Consider the following 26965-nt stretch of genomic DNA (forward strand, 5'->3'; position numbering starts at 1 on the left):
AGGAGGTGGTGATGGCCACAGGCTAGGCAGCTTTCAAAGGGGAACTGGGGGGGAAGACTTTTTCTGGTCATCTTACGCTCACATGGTAGAGCTGGAAAAGCTCAGAAAAGGGTTGCTGAAATGATCAAGGCGATGGAGTGACTCCTGCATTAGGAAAAGTTGCAGAGTTTGGGACTTTTTTATTTAGAGAGGAGCCAAGGAACAGGGGACATGACAGATGTGCATAAGATTTTGCATGACACTGAGAAAGTGGACACAGAAAGTTTTTTCCTCTGTCTCTCTGAACTCCAGAACTCACAGATATCCAATGAAGCTGAATGTTGGAAGACTCAGGGCAGAAAAAAGGAAGGATTTCTTCTGGGTCTGGAAAGCAAGCCTTATGAGGAATGGTTGAAGGAGCTGCATATGTTTAGACTGAGAGGAGATTATAGCCATCATCAGATAGCTAAAGTGCTGGCTCCTGGAAGATGGAGCAGGATAGCTCTTTGGCCTGATCCAGCAAGACACTTCTTAAGTTCTTAGAGTGAGGCGAAAACAGCCCTCCTCCCTCCCCAGGAGTGCAGCCATTCCATCTGAAACCAGTCCCTTCTGGTGAGGAGCTGAGGCTGCTCTGTTCCTGTTAATTTTCGCGGCGCAGCTGTCAGCGGGTCTGTAAATAGTACTCCGCAAAGCCAACACTTTTTCCCATCCACACATCAACTGTTCAATTAACAGAAGAAGGATATATAAAGTGTGCCACAGCCTTTGATGCTTCCCAGCAATTTATGAAAGTGTACACAAATCTAATTACAAGCCCCACTGCTTCCCATTTACATGGTGCCTCTCAGGTTTGGAGCGGTTTATATCAAAATAATTGTTAAAAAATATATCAGTGCTGATCTACGACACCCGTGGCCCTGACACTGCCAAGGACCATTGTGATCCTCCTTGTCAGGCAGTTTTTTCTGCCAACTTAGCGGTTTGGCTCCACGGTGCATATACAATCCGTGGCGCTCTCCCTGCTCCCCCTTTTGCAGGATACAACTTAATCGAGATCGCATAGCCTGCTTTCCAATAGCCAGATTCGCTATCCTGGTGCTCTCCCGAGGTTCTTTGACTACAACTCCCATCATGCACAGCCAGCGCTGGCAGTCGATGATGGGAGTTGTAGTCCAAAACTTCTGGAGAGTTACAGGTTGGCAAGAACTCTCCCAGAGTGGTGCTTCTATCTTTGGATACTTGTGTCTGCGAGCCAAATATCACTTCTATGGCCAATTTCTGTCTCTTTCTCATTTTTCCAGTCTCCACATTTTTGCAGCCTCCTGATATAAACAGTTTTGCATGCCGTTTTTGGCTACTATGCATAGTTCAGCAATCAAATCCCCTTAATATAAGGTGCATATGCATGCAATTTTCACTAATACGTGCATTTTAGACACTTCCCCCCAAGCTATGTATTTTTGTACCTATTACCTGGCTGGAGAGCTGTATCACAAAATTCAGAGAAGTGTGAATTTGGAAGGGTGGCTGTGTTTCGCTTTGCGTTTTGTAGGTATTATTATTATTATTATTATTATTATTATTATTATTATTATTATTAATTCAGTTTATACACCGCCCTATACACGGAGGTCTCAGGGCGGTTCACAAACAAGACCACAACATATAAAATCAGCATATAATAATCCAATAACACCCTCCCCCCCAAAAAAGAGCCACGTTCTAAAAGGGTGAAGATATTCTCAGTTTGCATGTTAGGTCGTTTCTCATTAAAATGCAAACAAAGTTGAATTTCTCCCCCAGAAACATCACCCTCTGACCCAGAAACCTTTTTAAATCTGCTGGGCAACAGGAGGGAGTAGTCATGAAGGAACCAGGGAAGGCACAAAAGCAAGAAATGTAGATAACCAAAACTGATAAGAGTCGTGCATACCTAGGCTTAACCCACATATCTCCTTCATCAAAAACAGTTGACTAATGGTCCTTTCCTTGTTCATTACTTAGGGATGAATCCTGTGGCATGTACATGTGTAAAACTGAGGATGGTTCATGCACATTACCCTACACCTTGCCAGGATCCTGCTGGAAGAGCATTAGTGGGGACAGAGGAGCATGCTGATTTCTTCCATGGGGAAGAAACCCAATAATGCACACTGAAAAATGCCAGGGAGATTAGCCTATCCCGAGCCTTCTCCCCAACACATGTTTTCTTCATAGAATCATAGGATTGTAGAGTTGGAAGAATCCACTAAGGTCATTTAACCCAACCCCCTGAAATGCAGGAATATTTTGGGCCAATGTGGGACTCGAATCCATGAACTTGAGAATGAGATTTTCATGCTCTACCGACTGAGCTATGTCATTTACTGCAAGGATTATCCCCCACCTCATGGTGAAGTATCTCTGAATACCAGCTGCAGGGGAATCGCAACTGGGGAGAGTGCTCATGAACTCAAGTCTCGCTCGATGGATTGCCATGGGAACCTGGGTGGGAACAGGATGCTGAACTCAGCGGGTTCCCATTGGCTTGATCTATCAGGGATCTTCTTATGTCCATCTATAGTCCAGAACTATCTGCTGAAGCATATTTAATAGGGACAGAGGTCCCCCCCAAAGTTGGTCAAACTGTTTATGTATTGTACTACCACAGTCAGAATTCTGTACGCACTGAAATGGAAAGAAGAAGTTCCAGCGAAAGAGGAGTGGACTTGGATATTATTGGACTACATGGAGGTGGGAAACTGATAGCAAAAGTAAGAGACCGAAAAGAAGAAATGCCTGCAGAAGAACGGAGACCCCTTTTTGGATTATCTGAGAAAACATGAAATGAAATCACAGGCAGAACTTGAAATAGAAGCAAAAGAATGAGAATGATAAAGGAATGTAATGTAGGCCATATGTTTTAGTGAAATATTACATTTATGGCAGTAGATGAGCGCTTTGAATAGAAACATTGTGGAAGTAAGGGTGGGAAGTCAAAATCTTAAGGGAATACCATATTGGAATTGACTTCAGTTGGTTAAATTGTTTGAAAATTCATTGAAAAATTATGAAAACAACAACAGAGAACTTCCACTGGCAGTACAAGGTCTTTTCCACCTAGCTCTGCTCCTTGAGTTGCCAGGGGTTGAACCTGTGACTTTTGGATACCCATTGCTTCTTGGCGACGGGTCCTTTGATGGAACTCAACGATGATTCTGACATTATTGACCTACAGGGGGACTACAGGAAACATGACGGGTGCAAGGCAGCCTGGCTTCCAGGGGAGGAGGAAAGAGAAATGAAACTTTCATCAAAGAAAGTTGCCTTTTTGGAAACCATTAGGTAGCATATGCTGTGTGAACAGGGAGCCACATTGCAGCAATAATCCTGACAGCTGTGGAGGAGCAGGAGCTTGCCTCAGGAGCAAACAGCTCGAGACCTGACAGGAATGATGATACATGCCCCCGTTGGCGGAACATGAGGATGGGGAGAGCAAGGCTGAAATTGGCTGAACTGAATTGGAAGAGGAAGAAGAAGAAGAGTTTGGATTTGATATCCCGCCTTTCACTCCCCTTCAGGAGTCTCAAAGCAGCTAACATTCTCCTTTCCCTTCCTCCCCCACAGCAAACACTCTGTGAGGTGAGTGGGGCTGAGAGACTTCACAGAAGTGTGTCACCCAGCAGCTGCACGTGGAGGAGCAGAGATGCGAACCCGGTTCCCCAGATTATGAGACTACCACTCTTAACCACTACACCACACTGGCTCCTCTCTCTTTTACAGAATGAAGGTCCAACAGAACTGGATTGGATCCAGCACAAAGAACTATGGAACTTGCTCCTGTTTACTCGCTTTGTAATGTTACCCTCTGCATGAAAAGTGGCGGCAAGGTGGTTCTGTGGAATCAATGGGCGACAGAGCTGCTGTCTTCGCTAAACCAGTTGGTGAGTCCAGATGACAATGTTTCCCCCCTCTTTTGGGGGGGACAGGGGGAATCAGTTCAGCCTGTCCCCTTTGGCAGAGTGGCAGCATTTGCAATGTCTAAGGCACTTAGTTTCTGTTTATGACCTGGCAGCTTTAAGCGCCTCTGAAACACCAAGTTTATTAGAAGACTGGATCACCTTGATCCATAACCCACAATCTACCCTTGTAAGATCCTACTGTGTTAAGCGAAATTCGATGTGAATAGCTAACAGAGCTGGACTGCCTCCCACACTTGAAACCATGGCAAACAGTGTTGGCGTGTCTAAGGTTTCGCTCGTTGTATTTGGAACATATTGGGACTTCTCATTGCCATTGTGGTGTAGTGGTTAAGAGCGGTAGACTCGTAATCTGGTGAACCGGGTTCGCTTCCTTGCTCCTCCACATGCAGCTGCTGGGTGACCTTGGGCTAGTCACACTTCTCTGAAGTCTCTCAGCCTCACTCACCTCACAGAGTGTTTGTTGTGGGGGAGATTGTTAGCCGCTTCGATACTCCTCCGGGTAATGATAAAGTGGGATATCAAATCCAAACTCTTCTTTGTCAAAAATGTCTTGCACCCATAGACACCTGCTCACACTGTGGTACCCTACCACAGGGCTGAAGCATATGATCTGGTCATGCCCTCCAATGGCGCCATTTGGGATGGGAGTCATTGTCTGTGATAACTTGGTCCTGGGAAGAGCCCTAAAATTCTTGAAAACACATGCTATATTCAGTTCTCTTCCAACGGTGTGAGCCTTGATGGAGGGGTAACATAACTGGATTATTCTCACCCTTTACTCACGTCTTCGTTTAGGGAAGCTTTTAATGTTTAACAGACCACTGTATTTTGTTGGAAGCCACCCAGGGTGGCTGGGGAGACCCACCCAGATGGGTGGGGTATAAGTAATAAATGACGATGATGATATCTATGACCTGTCAAATGTGGGAGAACTGCTATTGCAATTATCTTATTATTATGCTGTGCTTTATTATTTTTTTGTGCTTTTACTATTATCCACCAAAATTATGTTTTAAGGTTGTACACAACCCTGGGTTCTTTGAATAAAAGGTGGTGGTGGTGTGTGTGGATCTCATCTCAGCTGGTTAGCTGATAATGCCAAGGTTGCAGGTTTGATCCCCATATAGGACAGCTGCATATTCCTGCATTTCAGGGGGTTGGACCTAATAATAATAATAATAATAATAATAACAATTGTACCCTGCCCATCTGGCTGGTTTCCCCAGCCACTCTGGGCGGCTTCCAACAAAGATTAAAAATACATTAAAATGTCACACATTAAAAACTTCCCTGAACAGCCTTCAGATGTCTTCTAAATGTCAGGTAGTTGTTTTTCTCTTTGACATCTGATGGGAGGGCGTTCCACGGGGCGGGCGCCACCACCGAGAAGGCCCTCTGCCTGGTTCCCTGGATCCTCAGGGTCCCTTCCAGCTCTACAACTCTATGTTTCTATGATTCTAGAAAGTCTGGTCTTACAACCCAGGAATGTACATCTTGCCCAATTGCTCATTGGCTGGAGAACTTGGCTACTTTCGCAGTATACAAAAAACTGCCTTCAGTAGGCAGCTCCAACGGAATGACTATTCGAGCATTTTGGAGCCATGACCTGGAATTATTTGCCCAACAAAGAGACCTAGTCCTCACCGGCATTGTCTGGCTTCCGTGCAAGGCATTGATGGCGGCCTGCGCTTCCGCATGTGAGGAATATTTCACAAACGCGCACCCTGTAGGGAAAAAAGAAGAGGAAAAAGATATAAGAAGGTGGAACGCATGGACTGGTTGGATTAGATGATTCTTGGCATCCCTTTCAAGTCTACAGTTCTATGATTCTATCAATGGAAAGAGCAGCACCCACATCTCAGTGTAACCTGAATCCTTTCCCCAGGCAACTCCCTTGGTCCTTCACCTTAGTTCAGCATCTGGCAATGTGTGGTCTTACCTGACCCTCATGAGTCACAACTTTCACATTTTGCAAAAAGTCATTTTCTAGCCCTCATAGTTGCAGAGACAGAAACATGGTGGTTGAGGATCAGAAAGTAAGAGGGGGTTTTATAGAGCTGCATTAAGTTATTTTCCAGCAATCACTGTTCTATACATTGATGTTGTTCAAGAGGAAATGTTGATTTTTCAAAATGCGGACACCGTTATTTAAGAATAAATCAGTGTTTATGATTCCTTTGATAGTCCCTCAGAAGTAGGGGAAGAACATTTTAAATCGAAACAGCTTGTAATGCTACAAGCTGAATCAAAACAAATTTGATGCCATAAAGTCTCCTTTACACATGCTGTTACTGAGTGTTATTCAGATATTCTCTAAATATGTGAGCATTTGTCAAATATTGGATCTCTCTGCTCGATACCCAGTGCTGTTGGGTTAGCTGACATGCAGTGGTGTCTGTCAAGTGACATGCAATGGTGGCTGATGTGCACTGATGTACCTGTCAAAGCGGCTTTCACACTTTCCTACATTCAGGGAAACTCGCTCACACGGAGTGATCCTCAAAGTGCCTTAAAAGAACCCCTGACAGTTAAGTCCAGTCGCAGACGACTCTGGGGTTGCGGCGCTCATCTTGCTTTACTGGCCGAGGGAGCTGGCGTTTGTCTGCAGACAGATTTTCTGGGTCATGTGGCCAGCATGACTAAGCCACTTCTGGCGAACCAGAGCAGCGCACGGAAATGCCGTTTACCTTCCCGCCGGAGCGGTACCTATTTATCTACTTGCACTGGCATGCTTTCGAACTGCTAGGTTGGCAGGAGCTGGGACTGAGCAATGGGAGCTCATCCCATCGTGGGGATTCAAACCGCCAACCTTCCGATCGGCAGAGCTCTAAAACAGAGACTATAACCACTGGTGAACATCCTTTATAGTTATTGAGTCCCTGTTTCTCAGTTCTTTGCCTGGGATGTGTAGTTTTCACTTTTACATCTTATTTCTCAGGGTTTTGTGGGGAAAGCTCAAGAGATCTGACTTAATGCAACTATTCTATCTAGCTGCAGGCAGTTGGACTAGATGACCTTTGGGTCCCTTCCAACTCTGCAGATTTTAGGATTCACTAATATTTTCATGGTTGGCAAGGCTTCTCTCCTCTGCCTGACAGAATTGATGTCTGTGAATGCTGTCACCTCTCAAAACAGCTGCTGACATATGAACTCCCTCAGTAAGACTGGAATAATCTTTCGGGTTCTTGCACATGATGATATAATACGAGAGGATCAATATTTAATGACGAGAGAAGGAAAGGGTCCCTATCGAAACTGAAAGAGCCGACAGATAACGGCTAGGGGAAAGGAACGAACTTCAGATTACATGTTAAATTAGTTTGCAAACTCTACAAATGACAAAATGTCAGTGGTTGAACCAGATATTTGCAGGTTTGTTTGTTTTTTAATGCCCACCTGAAAATATAGAAATTGCAGGTGGGGAGAATTGTTCAATGAATAGTAATCAAAACACTCCCTCCCTCCTTCCAATCAACTTGTTGCAATAAAGGCACCCCCCCACTTATGTGAAATTACATAAAGTGGGGAGCACCCAACTTTAAAAGGGGGGGGGGGAGAGACTCACCCTGGAAATTTCCAATATCAGGGATAGATATAAGATATATGTTCAAAAATACAGTAAAGGTTCGCTATCTATGCTAGCATTCGATTGATATTGGAGAGAGACTGAGTTGGGAAATAAGACCAAGGGTACATATTGATATAGGAATGTATTAGGTAAAATGTAAAGAAATATACAATAATAAGAGTACATTCATTTGTAAAAAAGGAATATAGAACGGGATAGACAGGAAGTCCAAAGTGTTAGTACATATATGATTTTGGAATAGCTTTTGGTCCTTGTTTCTTTTCTTTAGGTATATAAACTTTGTATACATGCTAAAATTTATTTTATAATAAGCCTTGTGATGTAATATGATAATGTTTACCGATGTAACATAATAACGTTAATAAATAAATAAAACTCAAAAAAAGAGAGGAAATTTCCAGTATCAAGATAATACCCATGCTACTAACAAAAGGTCAGTGCAAGTCAACATAAAACCAGCAGGAGGAAAATACTAAGCGCCAGAGATCTGGAATGCGCTAAGAATTAAAAGACTGAAGGGAATACCAAGCCATCTCCCTGGTACCAAAAATAACCTAAGGAATTGCAGTTAGGGAAAATGTATAAAACTAGTTCAAATATACGTTGGAAGTGCAAAGAAAAGGAGGGGACATTTTATCATATGCGGTGGGATTGTAAGGTAATTAAAAAAAATTGGGAAATGATATACAACGATTTGAAGAAAATGTTCCATTTAACATTTTGTAGGGAAAGATCTGCCAAAAAAGCTGAAAAACATCTTCACGTATGCGACAACGGCTGCGAGAGTTTTAATAGCACAAGGATGGAAGACTGAAGAAACCCCAACTAAGGAATCACGGCAAGAAAAATTGATGGACTGTGCAGAACTGACAAAACTGACATACAAGCTACGGGACAAGGATAACTGTGACTTTAAAGATGAATGGGAACCCTTTACAAAGTATTTGAAGACGCAACAAAGCGAACTGGACTCCTTGGCTGGTTTTGAATAAACATTCACAAACTTTTTATTGATAATTATCCGCTAAATAGTTTGAGGATCTATATAATTGTGTAACATGCAGAAAACAGCATTCTTAGAGAAATCAAAGACTGGAACTGAGGGAAGTCGGGGGTGGGGGGTGGGTGGGTTCTGTGGGGGGAGGGAGGAAAAATGGGGGGAAATAAGGATGATATGTTTCTGAATAATATGTTTTGTTTTAATTTTGAATAAAAAAGTAATTAAAAAAAATAACCTAAGGAAGACCACAGGTGAGTCTGTTGCTCCACGCAGCTCAGAACTCTCCAAGGATTCGGGCAGGGGGGGTCTATTCCAGCCCTACCTAGAGATGGTGAGGACTAAACCTGGGGGCCAAGCAGGCACTGTCCTGGTGAGCTGCAGTCCTTGCCTGTATCATTACATTGCAGCTTTTATTAGTTTTGCATTCCATCTCGTGGGCTCTGGTGGGGAAGGGCGCTTCCACAACATGAACGGAACCTGCCCACCTCACAATGACGAGGCTTGCTTGTTCGACAGCTCCTCACCTGAGCAGGAGTCATTTCAGGTGGTGCAGTTTGGGCTGGCTCCTTCCTCCACCTCACTTACCATATTTTTTGCTCCATAAGACGCACTTTTTTCCTTCTAAAAAGGAAGGGGAAATGTCTGTGCGTCTTATGGAGCGAATGTGTGGTCAATCGCTGGCTCCCTTTCCGGCCCCGGTCCCTTGCCCAGGCCTCCATTGTTGAATGTCGGAATGGAGGCTGTTTGTTTCCCCAGCGACATGTGACTGGCTGATTAGATTATCAGTCTGGAAACTGTAGAAACGGCTCCCTTTCCTTTCCTAAGGAAGCTGCAGAACTGTGAGTTGAACCCCATAAAAACAGGATTTTTTTCCTTTGCAAAGTAAGCTCAACAACTTTGAGCTGATCCTCAAAAAACCGGGGCTTTTCCCCTTTGCAAAAGAAGCTGTGAGCTGATCCCCCCAAAACGGGGCTTTCCCCCTTTCCTCCTCTAAAAACTAGGTGCGTCTTATGGTCAGGTGCATCTTATGGAGCAAAAAATACGGTACCTTTGCTGTTGCCATCTGGTCCCCGAAGGATCGTGCACTCCTCGATATTGCCAAATGCCTCGAATAGCCGGCGCACGTCGTCTTCTGATTGCTGTTTGTTGAGCATACCCACAAAGAGTTTTCTGTCTTCTGGAACAAAATTAAGAGATGCTTACCATATTTCGGAAGGGATTGGAAAGCAGATAAACGTTGAGATGGGCAAAGCAATCAAGGGCAGATTTGGAAATGACCAAATAGTGCCCAAGTGGATCTCTTATATAGCAGTATGGGCAGCTGTTGGTTAGTGGAACAGACTTGTAGTGGCCTAGCATGCTGTTTTACCTGACCCCTCCTAACAGCTCCTCCAAATGTATTCAAGGTGTGGCTAATATATTGCCCAGAATTTCACTTGTAAGGAAGACCATTTTCAAAAGACATCTGAGGCCAGGCAGAAGACTGGCTGCACTGCAGTGGGGGACAAATCCCTCTTGAAAGGCCATGCTGTAAGTTCTGGACTCCCTCCATGCAGGCTGAAGGTGTAAATAGGCGAATAAACCATATTTCTTAAAACTATGCCGGTCTCTGCCATGTTTCAATTCTCCAAAGGACCACAGACTCTGCGCTCTTTCTACCACTCAGCAGAGAGAAGGAAAGGCACCCAACCTTTGAAGCAATATTTATTTATTTGCATTTCCTGATTTTGCAGTTTCTAAAAATACACATAATGATCCACAAACACCCACACCCACACTCCAAGAACGTTCCATGCATACACAATGCAAATGATTCAGTCAAGCACCAAGTAAGTTTGTAAATAGTTTAGAACTGATTACATCTGTGAGCTGTCTCCTACTCTCTATCTTAACAGGTTGTCCCGGAGGAGATGAGGGGACAACATTGTCCTTTCTGGTGTACTGAATGAACATGATGCGTTATACAGTTTCAACATTACTTTTGGCCTTTGTTTTCCTGAGTGCTCTGAGATGCCTCTTTACTTTTTCCAGAAGGGCTATAGTGCACACCTCTAAGAGTTAAGTTAGCAGCTGTTTCCTGAGATTGTGTTGTTATATTTCTAGCTGAAGACAGGGAAAAAAAGATTAGTAGGCCCTTAAACAATATTTTTTATGTCCATCTATAAAAAGATTTAATAAAGCTAGCTTGGGATCAGGTTGTATCACCTGTCCGGTAATGGAAGAAACTTCTTCAAAGGTGATTTCCCAAAATCTTTTTACAGGTTTGCATTCCCACCACATAAGGAAAGATGAACTTAACTTCTGACATCCTCTCTAGCATAAGGGACTTGATTGAGAGCTTGGTCCCTGCTCCTGCCAACCTAGCAGTTTGAAAGCACGTCCCAGTGCAAGTAGATTAATAGGTACTGCTCTGGCGGGAAGGTAAACGGCATTTCTGGGCGCTGCTCTGGTTCGCCAGAAGCGGCTTAGTCATGCTGGCCACATGACCCGGAAGCTGTACGCCGGCTCCCTCGGCCAGGAAAGCAAGATGAGCACCGCAACCCCAGAGTCGGCCACAACTGGACCTAATGGTCAGGGGTCACCTTTACCTTTACACCTATATGATAATGAGCATTCGTCCTGATTTGCTTGCACTTTTTAAAGAATTGCCATTACTCATCTGTTCGGTGCCTTTCCTGATCACTTTCCTAACCACAAATAAGTGGATTTAGTGCACTAAGGTGACATTGCATTCACCCACTTCAATTGCACAAACCACAGTTTCCAGTATGTGCACGAATCCACCCATCAAATTACTGACAGCCTGGAGGTGAGGACCATAGATTGGTGTAGGGCTGAAGGTTCTTTACTTGAGTTTTCTAGATCCATCCCTGCAGTTTTACGAAGCCCAAGGGTTCCCTGTGAAAAGGCAATGCTGGATCAGACCAATGTCTGCAGCACAAACAGAGGTGCTCCATGAGTTCATGCTTCATCAGTATTTGAGGTTTGTGTTCAATGCTGCAGCCAGCTCCATGTTCCCCACAGCTAAAAGCTCTCAGCGCCAAGTGGCGCCAATTTTATTACCACGTCTGATCAGAAGTAAAGTGTCCAGCGGCCTGGCAAAATGCAGATCTGCCTCTGAATGAAGGTCTGGGTAAAAGGACAGGAAACAGAGAGGCCACTAAGAACAGATAATTTGAACATCCCGGTTTTATATAGTCTGAACCAGTTCCAAGCTCTGCAATCTCACTATAGGCATTTTTTTTAAAAAAGATTTTTTTTTAAAAAAGATAGATTATTGCTTCATTTAAGAGAGCTCTTTCTACATGATGCATAAATGCTTAATTTATAGTTCATTAAATGCTATGTAAATGTTCATGAGTGGCAAACCCCCCTCCCCTCTCTCTGGAGACATCTACAGAACAGATGTAACTGATTTAAATAAATACTTGTCAATAAGTAAACAAATTCTCCAGGCTTGCTTTCTTTTCTCCAAAATGAATAAGTGAAGAAATATGCATGTGTTAACCCTCTCTAGCCCTGTTTGAGCATTCAAGGAGTAATGCGTATTGGGAACATGAAGACACATGTGCTGGTCTGCCCCAGGATGGCTTGGCTCACTCCAGCTCCTGCCAATGAACACAGGATGGGGGCTTGCAAGGATATTTGGCTGATTATGCGTAGGAGCCTCTTCAGAAGCAGGAACTTTGACCATATGGGCTTGAAGGCTGACTGCACCTCCATGTCCCCTTCAGAACTCCCTGCTCCGTTTGGGAAAGTTGAGGGAGGCGCAGGGGAAGTTGGAGGCAAAGTTGACACATGTGTGTCAAGGCTAGGACCTGTTAGAGCTCTCACGCCTTCTTCCCCAAGCTGCAGATGTGCTTACTGGACTTTGAGAAGGTGTGCTCCTTAGCTATGCACCCAGTTTCCTCCTGCACTACAATCACTGCCCTAAATCCACCTCTGAGGATGATTTGGAAGAAGTAAGGTAAAGGGACCCCTGACCGTCAAGTCCAGTCACGGACGACTCTGGGGTTGCAGCACTCATTTCTCTTTACTGGCCGAGGGAGCCAGCATTTGTCTGCAGACAGCTTTCCAGGTCATGTGGCCAGCATGACTAAGCCCCTTCTGGCGAACCAGAGCAGCGCATGGAAACATCATTTACCTTCCTGCCAGAGTGGTACCTATTTATCTACTTGCACTCTGACGTGTTTTCGAACTTCTAGGTTGGCAGGAGCAGGGACCGAGCAACGGGAGCTCACTCCGTTGTGGGGGTTCGAACCGCCAACCTTCTGATTGGCAAGCCCTAGGCTCTGTGGTTTAGACCACAGCGCCACCCGCCATTTGGAAGACGTAATTATGGTATGTATGTAGCCTTACTAGAACCCAGGAGGGAGCGCATCCATCAGGCTGAATAAGGTTCCTTGTCCCTTTGAATGTCATGCCATGGTCCCTGGTGCAAAGCATGCCAAATTCTCAGAAACACCTTGCCTTTGAGCGCTTTCCTGAATCAGTCCTCTGGCTGTCAAGGGTCCCAATCCTTGGCGGTGCCCCTCAGATCTTCTTCCTGCCTTCTCTCTGCTTGCCTTTCAGTAGGGCTGGCGGCTGCCACCCACCTATCCTGTGATCTCGTCAGATTTAAATATGCAGCGTTTTCAAAACCGAGCTCCTGGTGTTTATAGGAAGTCCCGGCACCTTCCCTGGTGCAAACTGAGGTTAAATTATTCCTTGTTCTATTTGTATTTAAATGTTCTGTTTTTATGAGGAGTTGTGAGGCAGAGGTGTCAGACGGGCTGGGAGAACAAGGCAGCGTACATAGGAAAAGCAAGAGGTACAGGCTAAACAGGAGGTGCGAATCACCAATTAACTAGGCACGGAGAGGAAGGAGATGGAGATGTCCGGCTGGACCGGTGACAAGAAGGTCACAGGAATTGTGGGGCAAAAGAAAGCACTGGCAGCAGAATCAGGCTCGCCCCTCATTGCATTATCATATAAATGGATGCGAGCTTCGCCTTTACGGAGGCATGTGTACAAACTCCAAGTGTAGGGATAATGAGAAAAACAGAATCTTTCCAGACAAACCAAGTAACAACTGGGGAAGGAAGGAAGATTAGTGACTGTGAATGAGGAAGGAAGGTGGGGTCAGCTACTCCACATTTATCCATGCATAGCCCAAATGCCTAACAACAGGGCCGGGGAACCTGTAGCCCTTGTGGTGTGGTTGGACTACAATGTCCATCATCCCTCTCCATTGGCCTTGTTGACTGGGGCTGATGGGAGTTGGAGTCCAATAACATCTGGAGGGTCACAGATGGATCACCCCTGGATTATGACACATCATACTTGGGTCACATCTACACCAAACATTGAACACATATATTTAAAGCAAATTGCTTCCCCCCAAAGAATCCTGGAGTTCTGGCAGCTCTTTTTCTAGAAAAATGGTGCTGCTGGGAACTATGGTTGACCTCTCACAGAGCTACCATTCCAAGCACCCTTAGCAAACGACAGTTGCCAGAATTTTGTGGGGAAAGCCATGTGCTTTATAATGTAAATGTGTGGACGTAGCCTCTCTCTCTGTATTTCCTAGGAGGGTATGCGTCCTGTGGTTCCCAGAAGCTGATGTTCAGAAGCATCACTGCTGCCTACCAAAGAGGCAGAACAACAACAAACCTCTGGTTACGTGAAACATTCAATAAACACACAAGACGTAACCGGCTGTACGTTTGAAAAAATAATATATGCTATTCATTATATTGAATTGTAGATTTCAGCAGAAGTAGCTCTTATAGCATAGCAGCAGCTACTACTATGCTATAAGATCCACTGTCCTATGATATCATATATGAGTTTGTACTACTGATGAAGCCCAGGACGGTGAAACAAGGCTAATATTCCGGAAATCCTTGTCTTAGACTCTGTGAAAGGATTCTGTGGAACTGCAACAACCTTTCGTGAGGATTGTTGGACTCTATGAACAGACAGGTGGAATAGACATTTTCACATGTATGGACCTTATGCGTAAACTGATTAGAGAATGAACTGATCCACTGGGTCTTCTACTTTTTCCATTGAACTTTATGAGCTCCTTCTGTTGAAATCTACAATTCAATACAATGAATAGTATATATTATTTTTTCAAACGTACAGCCGGTTAGGTCTTGTGTGTTTATTGTTTACTAAAGAGGCAGAGCATAGCTATCATGGCTTGAAGACTTCTTCTCCATGACTGTCCATGGGAACAACACAAATAGGCCCTGAACGCAACAGTGTTCTCTCCATCTGCGCTTTCCAGAAACTGGTAAATTCAGGGAAATTTGGCTGATTCTAGTCTGTAGCATCCAACTTCCTGTCTTTAAAGGTGGGTCTCTCTCTCTCTCTCTCTCCCTCTCTCTCTCTCTCTCTCTCTCTCTCTCAGAAGGGCCTGGAATTCCATTCTGCTGACCTCTTGCACTCTGCCCTATGGCATACTCAAGACATTCTGACTTACTCAATGGCAGGATCGATGCAGCCCGAGACAAGTGAAGAAATGCATTTCCACCCTTTCCCCTTAAATCACAGGTTTCTTTATCGCCATCCAAGTTCTCACTGGAGGGATGTGAAACTAGTTCAAAGCGAGTGATTTACTGGAGCCGTTTCTCGGCCACCTTCGGTTATCCTTAATTTGAGAGACTGGTGTCAGAGATGAGCCGAGTGCAAGGGCTCAAACAGAGCGCAGTTTCTGCTCTGGTGATTTGCCCAGTCACGTCTCTCAGTCAAGCACAAGGTAGTGTGGTTCCAAGGAGTGGCCTGTTCTCAAAACAGTTTGGAGATGTGTGTTGACTCAGTCTGTGCCAGTTACCCACCAACAGGTCTTGGTTTGAACGTTTCTTCCAGATTTTTCATAGAACAAGCTGGCTGCGTGTCAAACCGTTCACAAGACTGGCTTGGTGAACAAAGGTTAGACACATAGAACCATCAAACCACAGAATTGTAGCGTTGGAAGGGAACCCAAAGATCATCTAGTCCAACCCCCTGCAATGCAGGAATCACAACTAAAGCATCCTTGACAGATGGCCATCCAACCTTGGTTTAAAAACCCCCAAGGAAGGAGAGTCTGCCACCTCCATCCTACTCTGGAACAGCTCTTGCCACTGGAAAGTTCGTCCTAGCATTTAGTCAGAAACACCTTCCTTGTAATAATAATAATAATAATAATAATAATAATAATAATAATAATAATAATTTATTTGTACCCCACCCATCTGGCTGGGGTTCTCCAGCCACTCTGGGCGGCTTCCAACAAGGATTAAAAATACATTAAAATGTCACACATTAAAAGCTTCCCTGAACAGGGCTGCCTTCAGATGTCTTCTAAATGTCAGGTAGTTGTTTATCTCTTTGACATCTGATGGGAGGGCGTTCCACAAGGTGGGCGCCACTACCGAGAAGGCCCTCTGCCTGGTTCCCTGTAACTTGGCTTCTCGCAATGAGGGAACTGCCAGAAGGCCCTCAGTGCTGGACCTCAGTGTCCGGGTAGAACGATGGAGGTGGAGACGCTCCTTCAGATATACTGGACCGAGGCCGTTTAGGGCTTTAAAGGTCAGCACCAACACTTTGAACTGTGCTTGGAAACATACTGGGAGCCAATGTAGGTCTTTCAAGACTGGTGTTATGTGGTCTCAGCCTCCAGTCACCAGTCTGGCTGCCACTTTCTGAATTAGTTGTAGTTTCTGGGTCACCTTCAAAGGTAGCCCCACATAGAGCGCATTGCAGTAGTCCAAGCGAGAGATCATTAGAGCATGCACCACTCTGGCGAGGCAGTCCGCAGGCAGGGAGGGTCTTGGCCTGTGTACCAGATGGAGCTGGTAAACAGCTGTCCTGGATACAGAACTGACCTGTGCCTCCATGGACAGCTGGGAGTCCAGAATGACTCCCAGGCTGCACACCTGGTCCTTCAGGGGCACAGTTACCCCATTCAGGGCCAGGGAGTCCTCCACACCAGCCCACCCCCTGTCCCCCAAGAACAGTACTTCTGTCTTGTCAGGATTCAGCCTCATTGGTATGGGTCTGACCCACAGGAACAGCAGGACTTGAACCAATGGATTCAAATTGCAAGGATGGCTAAACATCGGGAAGGAGAAGATGCAAGCAGAAATAGCCTGGGTTCAGTGGGGAGCTGCATGAAAATGGCTCCAGAAATGGTCCAAAGACACAGAGATTCTCGATGCAATTTGGCCAGGTGCTTAGAATGACTCCTCTTAACGGTGAACTTGGTAGGCTGTGCTGACAACAAAGACCCACTGAGAGACAGCGAGTCGGATGCTGCAGAATCTGCAAAATCATGAGCCAGGCAAAAGTATACCATGCCTTCAACTTCCTTGATGACTACACAGGATACAGTTGTTAACAACGTTCAGGGGTAGGAGTATAGCATCTAGATCAAGGGAAGTAATAGTGCCACTGTATTCTGCTCTGGTCAGACCTCACCTGGAGTACTGTGTCCAGTTCTGGGCACCACAATTCAAGAAGGACACTGACAAACTGAAACCAGAGGAGGGCAACCAAAATGGTCAAAGGCCTGGAAACGATGCCTTATGAGGAACGGCTAAGGGAGCTGGGCATGTTTAGCCTGGAGAAGAGGAGGTTAAGGGGTGATATGATAGCCATGTTCAAATATATAAAAGGATGTCACATAGAGGAGGGAGAAAGGTTGTTTTCTGCTTCTCCAGAGAAGTGGACACGGAGCAATGGATCCAAACTACAAGAAAGAAGATTCCACCTAAACATTAGGAAGAACTTCCTGACAGTAAGAGCTGTTTGACAGTGGAATTTGCTGCCAAGGAGTGTGGTGGAGTCTCCTACTTTGGAGGTCTTTAAGCAGAGGCTTGACAACCATATGTCAGGAGTGGTCTGATGGTGTTTCCTGCTTGGCAGGGGGTTGGACTCGATGGCCCTTGTGGTCTCTTCCAACTCTATGATTCTATGATTCTATGATAGCTCTGCTGCAGAATGCTTGGAGCATGAGACACTTAATCTCAGGGTTGTGGGTCTGAGCCTCAGAAGATTCCTGCATTGCCAAGGACCAGATTAGATGATCCTAGCCGCAGTGGCGTAGCGTGGGGGGTGCAGGGGGGGCCGGCCGCACCGGGCGCAACATCTGGGGGGGGGGGCGCGCTCGCACTCGCAGCTCTCTGCCCCTAGGGCAGAGGGGGCGCAAATTACTTGCCTTGCCCCGGGTGCTGACAACCCACACTACGCCACTGCCTAGCCGTCCCTCCCAGCTCTACAATTCTATGATTCTAAGGTTTGGAAGACTTTGCACTGGGGTTAGCGCATTCCTGTTCATTTCTTTTTGCTCCATTCACTGACGCGCCACTCGGAATGGTCGAATCTGTCAATTCTCTGCGCTCTCCCTCTCTCACACACAATTTGTGCAATCCCTGATACAGGCTAAACCTGCGAACAGTGGGATTTTCACACCCGCTCAAAGCAAATCTTCAAAGATTCCTGACACCCTCTGCAGGGTCAGACGAGCGAAGGCTGGCGTGTCAAGGAAATAAGTTTCAGCACCTAAACTCATTTCTGCAGCTGACCTATAGGGGCTTAGGGAGGGGGGGGCAGAGGCAGAAAAGAAGCCCTCATCCTGAAAGCTAAAAAGGCTGTGACATTAATACACTGTGCCATTCCAGCCTCGGATCTCCTGGGGCCCGCTGGAACGGCGCATGCAAGGAAAGAAAGATTAAAAGGAAAAGGGAAGGAAGAGAAATAAGGGGGGGGGTGGTGGTGTGGGGAGAGATGGGGAAGACCCAATTCCACCTCCATTCATCGTTGAGCCGGCACTTGCGACGACATTTCAGATCAAATTAAACTTCAGTTTTTAAAGACTTCGGCAGAGGTAATTGAAACACTTCCTTAAAGTTGCCTCTGTCTCCGTGTTATCTCACTTCCCCCTCTGTATATCATCCTAGTTTCTCCCTCTTTCTCCCCCCCCCCCGCAGCCGCCCCGCCAATGCCAGAGACGGCGCAGCTTTCCCCAACTGCCTCCTTAATATTAAAGGCGGTGATTAAATGGGATTCGCCAAAAGACAAAAGGCTGCAAAACCTGCCAATTGCTAATCCCTCTTTCGCCCGTGCTTAAAAATTCCATTTCCTTCATTTGAAGAAAGTTGAAGGGGTGGGGGGGGGGAGAGAGAGAATGCGTCGCGCAGGCCTGATTTAAATTCTGGCATCGCTGGGGCCCTGCTCCTTTTCTCCCTCGCTTGACGTCTGAATGTATTCCTTTATTACCATTATTACAGCTTTCTGATTGCATTAAAATTCATCCACACGCTCCCCTCCACGTTTCCACTTTCCCTTTCTTTTCTTTTTCACCCCCCAATTCTTTTACTAATTCATTTTTTTTTTAATAAAGAGAGCAGCCCCTCCTCATTTTTGAATTATACAGAATGCTATTAAAGATATACAGAAAATAAAACTATTTGCCTCTTCTGGCTTCTGAAGGCGTACTCGATTCACTTTTCGTTGATAAACAATGGGGGCCGTGAAGGAAGAAAGAGAAGAGAAGAGAAGAGAAGAGAAGAGAAGAAAGAAAGAAAGAAAGAAAGAAAGAAAGAAGCAGTCTGCTGCCTTTGGGAACATTTCTCATTATCTTCCACTATTGCTCACAACTCAGACTGCCTTACATTGAGTTGAAGGCCAGTGTTCCTTTCAGCTCTCCGCCAGAAGAAATCTTCCCCACACCTGAGCCTGCAAGTTATTTAAATTAAAGCCGCCTGGGATTGAATTTAGGACCTTCTGTACACAGATCAGGCATAAGGCAGGGTGCCGATGCTTTGCTAGCTTCCCAGCAGGCAGGTTACAGTTTCTTAAAAGCAGGGAAAAGGGTGATGTAGCGGTGAGGTTGGAATGCTGTTAATGCTTCAGTGGAGACAACCCAGTGGTCCTGCTGGTGCGTCTGCACCGCACTGACCTCCCTGCTGCCTCATACTTCCCACTCCCGCTTCAAGGTAGAATCATAGAATCTTAGAGCTGGAAGGGAGCCAAGGGTCATCTAGTCCAACTCTCTGCAATGCAGGAATCTCAGCTAAAGCATCCATGAAAGATGGCCATCCTACCTCTGCTTGAAAACCACCAAGGAAGGAGATTCCACAACCTCCCAAGGAGGACCGTTCCACTGTCAAACAGCTCTTACTGCCAGAAAGTTTTTCCGAAAGTTTAATCGGAATCGCCTTTCTTGTAACTTGAAGCCATTGCCTTGAGTCCTACCCTCCAGAGCAGGAGAAAACAGACATGATCCCTCTTCCATGTGAAAGCCCTTGAGATATTTGAAAATGGCTATCATTCTGCCTTTTCCAGGATAAGCATAACCTGCTCCTTCAACCATTCCTCATAAGGCCTGGTTTCCAGAACCTTGATCATCATGGTTGCCCTCCTCTGCACACATTCCAGCTTGCCAAAAGCCTTCTTAAATTGTGGTGCCCAGAACTGGACACAGCATTATTCCAGGTGTGGTCTGACCAAGGCAGAATAGAGTGGTGCTATTACTTCAAACCAATCCATTCTTAAGGAAATCAGCCCTGAGTGCTCACTGGAAGGACAGATCCTGAAGCTGAGGCTCCAATACTTTGGCCACCTCATGAGAAGAGAAGACTCCCTGGAAAAGACCCTGATGTTGGGAAAGATGGAGGGCACAAGGAGAAGGGGACAACAGCGGACCAGATGGTTGGACAGTGTCCTCGAAGCTACCAACTTGAGTTTGACCAAACTGTGGGAGGCAGTGGAAGACAGGAGTGCCTGGCATGCTCTGGTCCGTGGGGTCACAAAGAGTCAGACACGACTGAACAACTAAACAGCATTACTTCCCTTGATCCAGACAGTGTACTTCTGTTGATTCACCCTAGAATAGCATTAGCTGTTTTTGCTGTTGCATCACACTATGAAGCAACAATGAAGCCAGGGTATTAATTCTGCTGCATCCAGAGAGCTGTTTCTGCTACTGAGCGATGGCCCTTGCCTGTGGCCTCAGCTGGATATGGACCTCTTAAGTTGGGAGATGCTTCCCCCAGAAAAAAACACCAAGCCAAATGGGGTGGCGTTGAAGGAGTCGTAGCTTTAGTTACCCTGCGATTCTCTACCTCCAGGATGGCCATGGAGGTCAACAGTTATGAAAGGGAAGTGATGAAAAGCTGACTAAATTGTGTAGAACAACGACAGTAACAAATAGATGTGGGGGAGAAAAAGTCAGTTTCGTTGGCATTTTAATGCAAAAAAACCGACCTCGTTTGCACTTCCCGGAATGTCATTATCCTTCAAAAGTCACACTTCTCTGAATTTCGTGATGAGGTTCCCCAGTCCAAAGAAATGCTTACCAAAATAAAATAAAATAAAAATGTGTATGCGAGAGGAAAGTGTGTCTGTTCAAAGAAAATGCATATCATGAAATTACCAGTATGCAAAAAAGGCATTCTATTAGGCAATATGGCTCGCAGAGAGAGAAACATTGGGCATTCAAAAATGTGTGCATTAGGAGAAAAGTGTGCTTAAAGGGAGAGGAACCTTTGCAAGGCCTTTTAAGCAGATACATAAATCAGATGCCGATGCTGAAATGTGGTGAACGCAGACTACAGATTGGGAAAACAAGAAACCGAAATTGACAGAAACCATCCATTCCTTACTAGTAACAAGCAATAAAGGGAGGAAAGGAGAAAGAAGCAGAAGAAACTCCATCTCCCGCCCACATTGATCCTCTTTCCTTGTGTTTTTGCAATGATTTTAGTGGTACGTTTTCATGGCATTGCAAGTCAGTTTTGATATCTGTGCATTTTAAAATAGTTGCTACACGCTCTGAGCCTGAGGGATGAGGCAAGCAGGCAATTTTATATGTGGTCTAAGCCTTCATCACTTGCTTCTGCTACAAAGGAGTCCCCCTGCCTCTACATCGAATGCTATTTTGCTAAACCAACTTGCGCAGGAAGAAAGGAGGTTAACCTTTAAGCAACAGCAAAACGAAGAGGGTGATGTCCCTGCAGGTCGTAAAGACTTCTTCTTCTTCTTCTTTTTAAGCCGTGTGGAAGCAGCTAAGTCCAAGTATCATTAGCTCAGCATTTATTTATTCTTATTTATAGCTTCCTGATTTGAATTTTCTGCTGCATTGCCAGTTGCAACTGAGGATGTGTCACTGCATTGTCCTGCAGGCAGCAAGTGACCCATTGGCAGCGGGGAAGCAGTGTGGTTCAGAGAGTTGGTGGCAGTGTCGTTGCTTTAACCACACCGGGCTCTTCTAGCCCTCATGATTATGGGAGCCCCAGCTCAGATGGATGTGTGGCTAAACTGGCAACTCAGTGGAGGAGGTCAGTGGAGAAGAACTCTCTATTCATTGTGACTAGTCTGGAATATGACAAAGACGGTCAAGGGTTAAAATCATGTCCATGTCTTGGGCTCCATGGCAGTCCCATAACACACCACTGCTCTGTGTCAATAGCTTTTGTAATAAGCTTCAGTTGAAATGTTTCTTTTTATTTCATGCTCCCCTCTCCGGCTTCTGAAAGTTTACATTTGGAGATACTTCAAAATCTCATAACACCAGAGAACAACTATCCAAGTTGATAACGTTGGACTTGTACCAGAGGAGCAATGTGTGTACACAGCTTAAAGGTAAAGGTAAAGGTAAAGGTAAAGGTAAAGGTAAAGGGACCCCTGACAGTTAAGTCCAGTTGCGAATGACTCTGGGGTTGCGGCGCTCATCTCGCTTTACTGGCCTAGGGAGCCAGCGTTTGTCCACAGAGAGCTTCTGGGTCATGTGGCCAGTATGACTAAGCTGCTTCTGGCGAACCGGAGCAGCACATGGAAACGCTGTTTACCTTCCCACCGGAGCGGTACCTATTTATCTACTTGCACTTTGACATGCTTTCGAACTGCTAGGTTGGCAGGAGCAGGGACCGAGCAACGGGAGCTCACCCCGTTGCAGGTATTCGAACCGCCGACCTGCAATGGCTCTGTGGTTTAGACCACAGCGCCACACGGCTTACTTAGGGCTTATTCACACTTAGCTTCCCTCTGTGCTTTCCAGGCAAGTTCCGCACTTTAAAGGTCTGTGTCTGAGTGCTGCCCTTTTTGCTCTAGTGCTTTCTGCATGAAAACCTGCTCTTTAAAGCTGAATCGGAACAAACAGCAATGCACAGAAGCCCCACATTGCAGTTTGTTGCACTTCAGCTCTACAGAGTGGACTTTTGTGGGAAAGTTCCAGGGTGGGGTGGGGAGAGCACTCAGACATGCAGTTTTAAAGTGTAGTCCTGTGCCTGGAAAGGGGCACAAGGTAAGTGTGGATAAGCCCTTACTTTGCATCCAGAGGTTTGGGAAATGTACACATGATGCTATCCACAGTCCATATCTATCCTGTATCTAACCTGTGACTTCACAGAAGTATGGAATTGTTGGACGGAACCCCAAGGTTCCTAGGGGCCAATGTACTTCCACCCCCCAATATTAAAGGGGCATTTGGCTTCACCCCCTGGCTCCTTGTGGCATCGCTCATGGGCCCCCTCAATCCTCTTAAGAAGATGGTGCCTCTGTTGAGTGCCAACAGGACTGTGGCCAAAATGGGACCTCTGTGAATGAGGAAAAAGAGGAGGAGGTATCATTATGCTATGAGGGGAGGATTCCAAGATTTTCAGAAGTGCAAAAGTCTTTTGTGAGAGGGGGACCCTAATGTAGTAGCCTCTCCACCAGAGAGTCCAATGGGAATTGAGTAAGCTTAGCAGCCCAAATTTTCTGTGTGTCTGTTGCAGAGGGAGAAAGGAAAATGTGTTGGTGTGCAGGCCAGTGGCTCAGTGGCAGAGCACAAGATTTGCATGCAAAAGGACCCAGTGGGGCTGGGTGAGACCCTTACCTGACACCCTGGAGACCTACCGACAATCATGTGTGATGTGATATATAAGTAGCAGTCAAGTACAACATTCCTTGCTTTCCTAGAGTGGACGTGCAAGAGGATATTTGGTTTAGCCAGTCGAAAACTTCCTGTTTCCTCCTGGGCTGGAGCATCCTTCCTTTTGCATGTGACTAGAAGCGGGCATGACCTTACCTGTGCAGGTAACAAAAGCACAAGGCACGCAGCACCCTCTCTCTTTTCTCTCTTTGACTTCCTTTGATCACTGGAACAGCTTTTTAGCTAGAGATGCTCTGTTGGGACTGAAAATGGGACCTCAGCCAACAGAGGACAAAGGGCCTATCTCCATATGGGATAGACTTACATGTATATATCTGTAACTAAGTCTGCCTTCAGGGATCCAACTGTGAACTGATGATGCTGTGAGTAAACTTCTTTTATATACTTTAAATAAGATTGTGGTGTGTTTATTCTTTTAAGAGGGAAAGAAGGGATCTTGAGAAACTTGAACAAGCTTGCAAGCTGTGTGTTTAAAAGGGGAATGTTAAAACTCTGCTGTTATAGAACTTGCTAGCGCAAGTTGGGAAGGATTTTAATAAACAATATATCCTATCCTGCCTCCCTGAACATTCCCACAACTCAGTGAATACAATACTGAGTTGTATATTTATTGCATTTCTATCCCCCTTTTTTTTTCTCCAAAGAGCTCCTCATATGGTTCTCCCCCTCCACATTTAACCCCCACAACAGCCCAGTGAGCTTTATAGCTGAGTGGGAATTCAAACCCTGGTCTCCCAGGCTCTGGTCTAATGCTGCAACCTGCATACCACACTGACTGGTGAAGCAATGGTCCCATTCGGTTTAAGTCAGTTTCCCGTGTTGCTATGGAATGGAACATCACGAAAAGACCCCCTTTCTGAATAGTGATGCTAAAGTTGCTTCGGCTGCTCTGCTGTTTACGAAAACGGGAAATTAAAAAGAGAAGGCTTTCCTTGACTTCTCATTATGAAAAGGAACAAAGCACCACAGACCCAGCCTGGGAAGAGCGGGGAGGGAGAGCCTGTTTAGTTCAGTCTCAGGTTTGAGAGGAATAATCTCAGTTGCAATTCACTGAATACATTCAACGTAGCCGTTGAGCGGTAAACAGGTTTATGGGATGTAAGTGAGAAATCAAATTGAGGAGCGAGACGGAGGGAGGGCAGAAAATGGGGGGAGGAAAGCTACCCAAATTACAGAGCAATTGTGCATGCAGAGGTGGGGGGAAGACTACACAAAGCATTTGGAAATAAAGGGATAAATGACATTTGTTTTCGGCAAAAGGCTGGCATGCTCCCCTCCCCTCGCCTCCCCCCCCCAGAGACTCGAAAGCAAGTTGGACTCGGTGTGAACTCACAGATTTTTCCAGGCAGCTGAAACATTGTGAGTTCAAGCCTGAGATAGCCTGCAGCTTCAAATTCCCCTCATTAACTGTCTCGGGGAAATGGCCTCCACTTCTCCCATTGCACGTTGTGATGATGTGATGAAGGGGCTGAGTCCTGGGCAGGATCAGCCCCAGAGACCTGGGATTTGGGGCAGAATGAAACACCAAAATGGTCAAAGAGGAGGGCAACCAAAATGGTCAAAGGCCTGGAAACGATGCCTTATGAGGAACGGCTAAGGGAGCTGGGCATGTTTAGCCTGGAGAAGAGGAGGTTAAGGGGTGATATGATAGCCATGTTCAAATATATAAAAGGATGTCACATAGAGGAGGGAGAAAGGTTGTTTTCTGCTGCTCCAGAGAAGCGGACACGGAGCAATGGATCCAAACTAGAAGAAAGAAGATTCCACCTAAACATTAGGAAGAACTTCCTGACAGTAAGAGCTGTTTGACAGTGGAATTTGCTGCCAAGGAGTGTGGTGGAGTCTCCTACTTTGGAGGTCTTTAAGCAGAGGTTTGACAACCATATGTCAGGAGTTCTCTGATGGTGATCTTTGCACAAGATGCCTCCCCCACCTTGAGTCCCATCAAGGGAAAAGGCAGAGAATAATAATAATAATAATACCACCAAGGTCGATCCCCTGAATGGATTTTAGCTGCAGGCAATACTGAGCAGCATGGACTGATACCATCCTATATTCTTAGTCATAGAATCCTAGAATCATAGAATGATAGAGTTGGAAGAGACCACAAGGGCCATCGAGTCCAACCCCCTGCCAAGCAGGAAACACCATCAGAGCACTCCTGACATATGGTTGTCAAGCCTCTGCTAGAACGCCCTCTCTAAGCATGCACACATCCATTCATCAGCAGCATTCGTCTCCAATAATGGGTGGCTTTCATTGTTTATACCCAGTGTGTGTGTGTGTGTGTGCGTGTGTGTGTGTGTGCGTGCGTGTGTGTGTGTGTGTGTGTGTGAGAGAGAGACTAGGTTAGTTTGACTGCCACAACTTGAACATCATCATCATCATCTTTATACACCGCCCATCTGACTAGGTTTCCCCAGCCACTCTGGGCAGCTCCCAACAGAATATAAAAAAAATGATAAAACATTGAACATTAAAAACTTCCCTAAACAGGGCTGCCTTCAGATGTTTACCTATGAGTTTACTTATGAGTTTACCCACAGAATAAAGCAATGACCTGTTGCGTAGGCTTTGACCTACCATATTTTCCCGTGTATAAGACGACCCCTATTTTTTTGGACCCCAAATTAAGGAAATGGGGGGAGATTGCCTAGAGTTGTTAAGTTTTTAAGGGGGGGATTGCCCAGTTATTGAGCCTTTTTCGGGGGGGGGAGGATTGCTGCCAATAGCACACACCCCTGATCACCGCTGCCAATCACCCGCCTTGCCGAAGCCACCAATCGTCTGCCTGCTCACCGCCAGCAGCCGCCAATCGCCCACCCAATTGCCAAAGCAGCAGCCAATCGTCAGCAGGCCTTGCTGCAGCCACCAATCACCAGCTCAATCGCCGCTGACAATCTCCTGCTCGCGGCTGCCACCAGTTGCCCGTCCCCCCTCTGCACTATCCGTGTATAAGACGACTCCCAATTTTTTAATTTTTTTTTAAGAATAAAAAACATCATCTTATACACAAAAAATATGGTACTTCGCCGAGTGTATACATTTTTGTACACATTACTTGGCGGGAGAACTGTGCTGCAAAAATAAGAAAATTCAGGGTGCCTGTGTTTCCATGGGCATGCTGTTTTGAGAAGTTCAGATTCTGATCATTATAAATCCTTTCCCAGAAGTCTTTTACCTTGGGGCACGTTGAAAAACACATTTAGTAAAAAACCAGAAGCCTTTTTCCTTGGTACAGTGGGGGGTGAAATCCCCCCAAAAGATGCTACCTTTTTTTCTGTATGCCACAACAGCTGCGAGAATATTGCTAGCGAAGAATTGGAAGAAACAAGATTTACCAACTATCGAAGAATGACAGATGAAGATGATGGACTATATGGAACTTGCCGAACTGACCAGGAGACTCTGAGACCAGAGAGAAGAGACAGTGGAAGAAGACTGGAAGAAGTTTAAGGAATATTTGAAAAAATATGTTAATATTTAAATCTTAGAATAGCTTTGGAAGTGGATATAGGCTGTAGGGTTAG

At 45.6% G+C, this 26965-nt stretch overlaps 1 protein-coding gene across 13 annotated transcripts in view; it reads right to left on the minus strand.

Annotated features, from left to right (window-relative positions):
- Positions 1–26965, minus strand: part of CELF4 (CUGBP Elav-like family member 4) — an 815176-nt gene that overhangs the window by 88312 nt on the left and 699899 nt on the right. For 7 of the 13 annotated variants that reach the window (XR_014224487.1, XM_082242032.1, XM_082242037.1 and 4 more), the window contains exons 4-5: positions 9579–9707; positions 5586–5665 (exon numbers count right to left, since the gene is read on the minus strand). Coding sequence is in view for 12 of the 13 variants with exons in the window: in XM_082242032.1 (XP_082098158.1) it covers positions 5586–5665; positions 9579–9707 (209 nt within the window). In the remaining variant the exon portion in view is untranslated. The remainder of the gene's footprint in view (positions 1–5585; positions 5666–9578; positions 9708–26965) is intronic. The other 6 variants (XM_082242033.1, XM_082242038.1, XM_082242035.1 and 3 more) reach the window with 1 other exon arrangement.

This window comes from Podarcis vaucheri, assembly GCF_965113315.1.
Source record: "Podarcis vaucheri genome assembly, chromosome: 11".
In the NCBI taxonomy this organism is placed as follows: Eukaryota; Metazoa; Chordata; class Lepidosauria; order Squamata; family Lacertidae; genus Podarcis; species Podarcis vaucheri.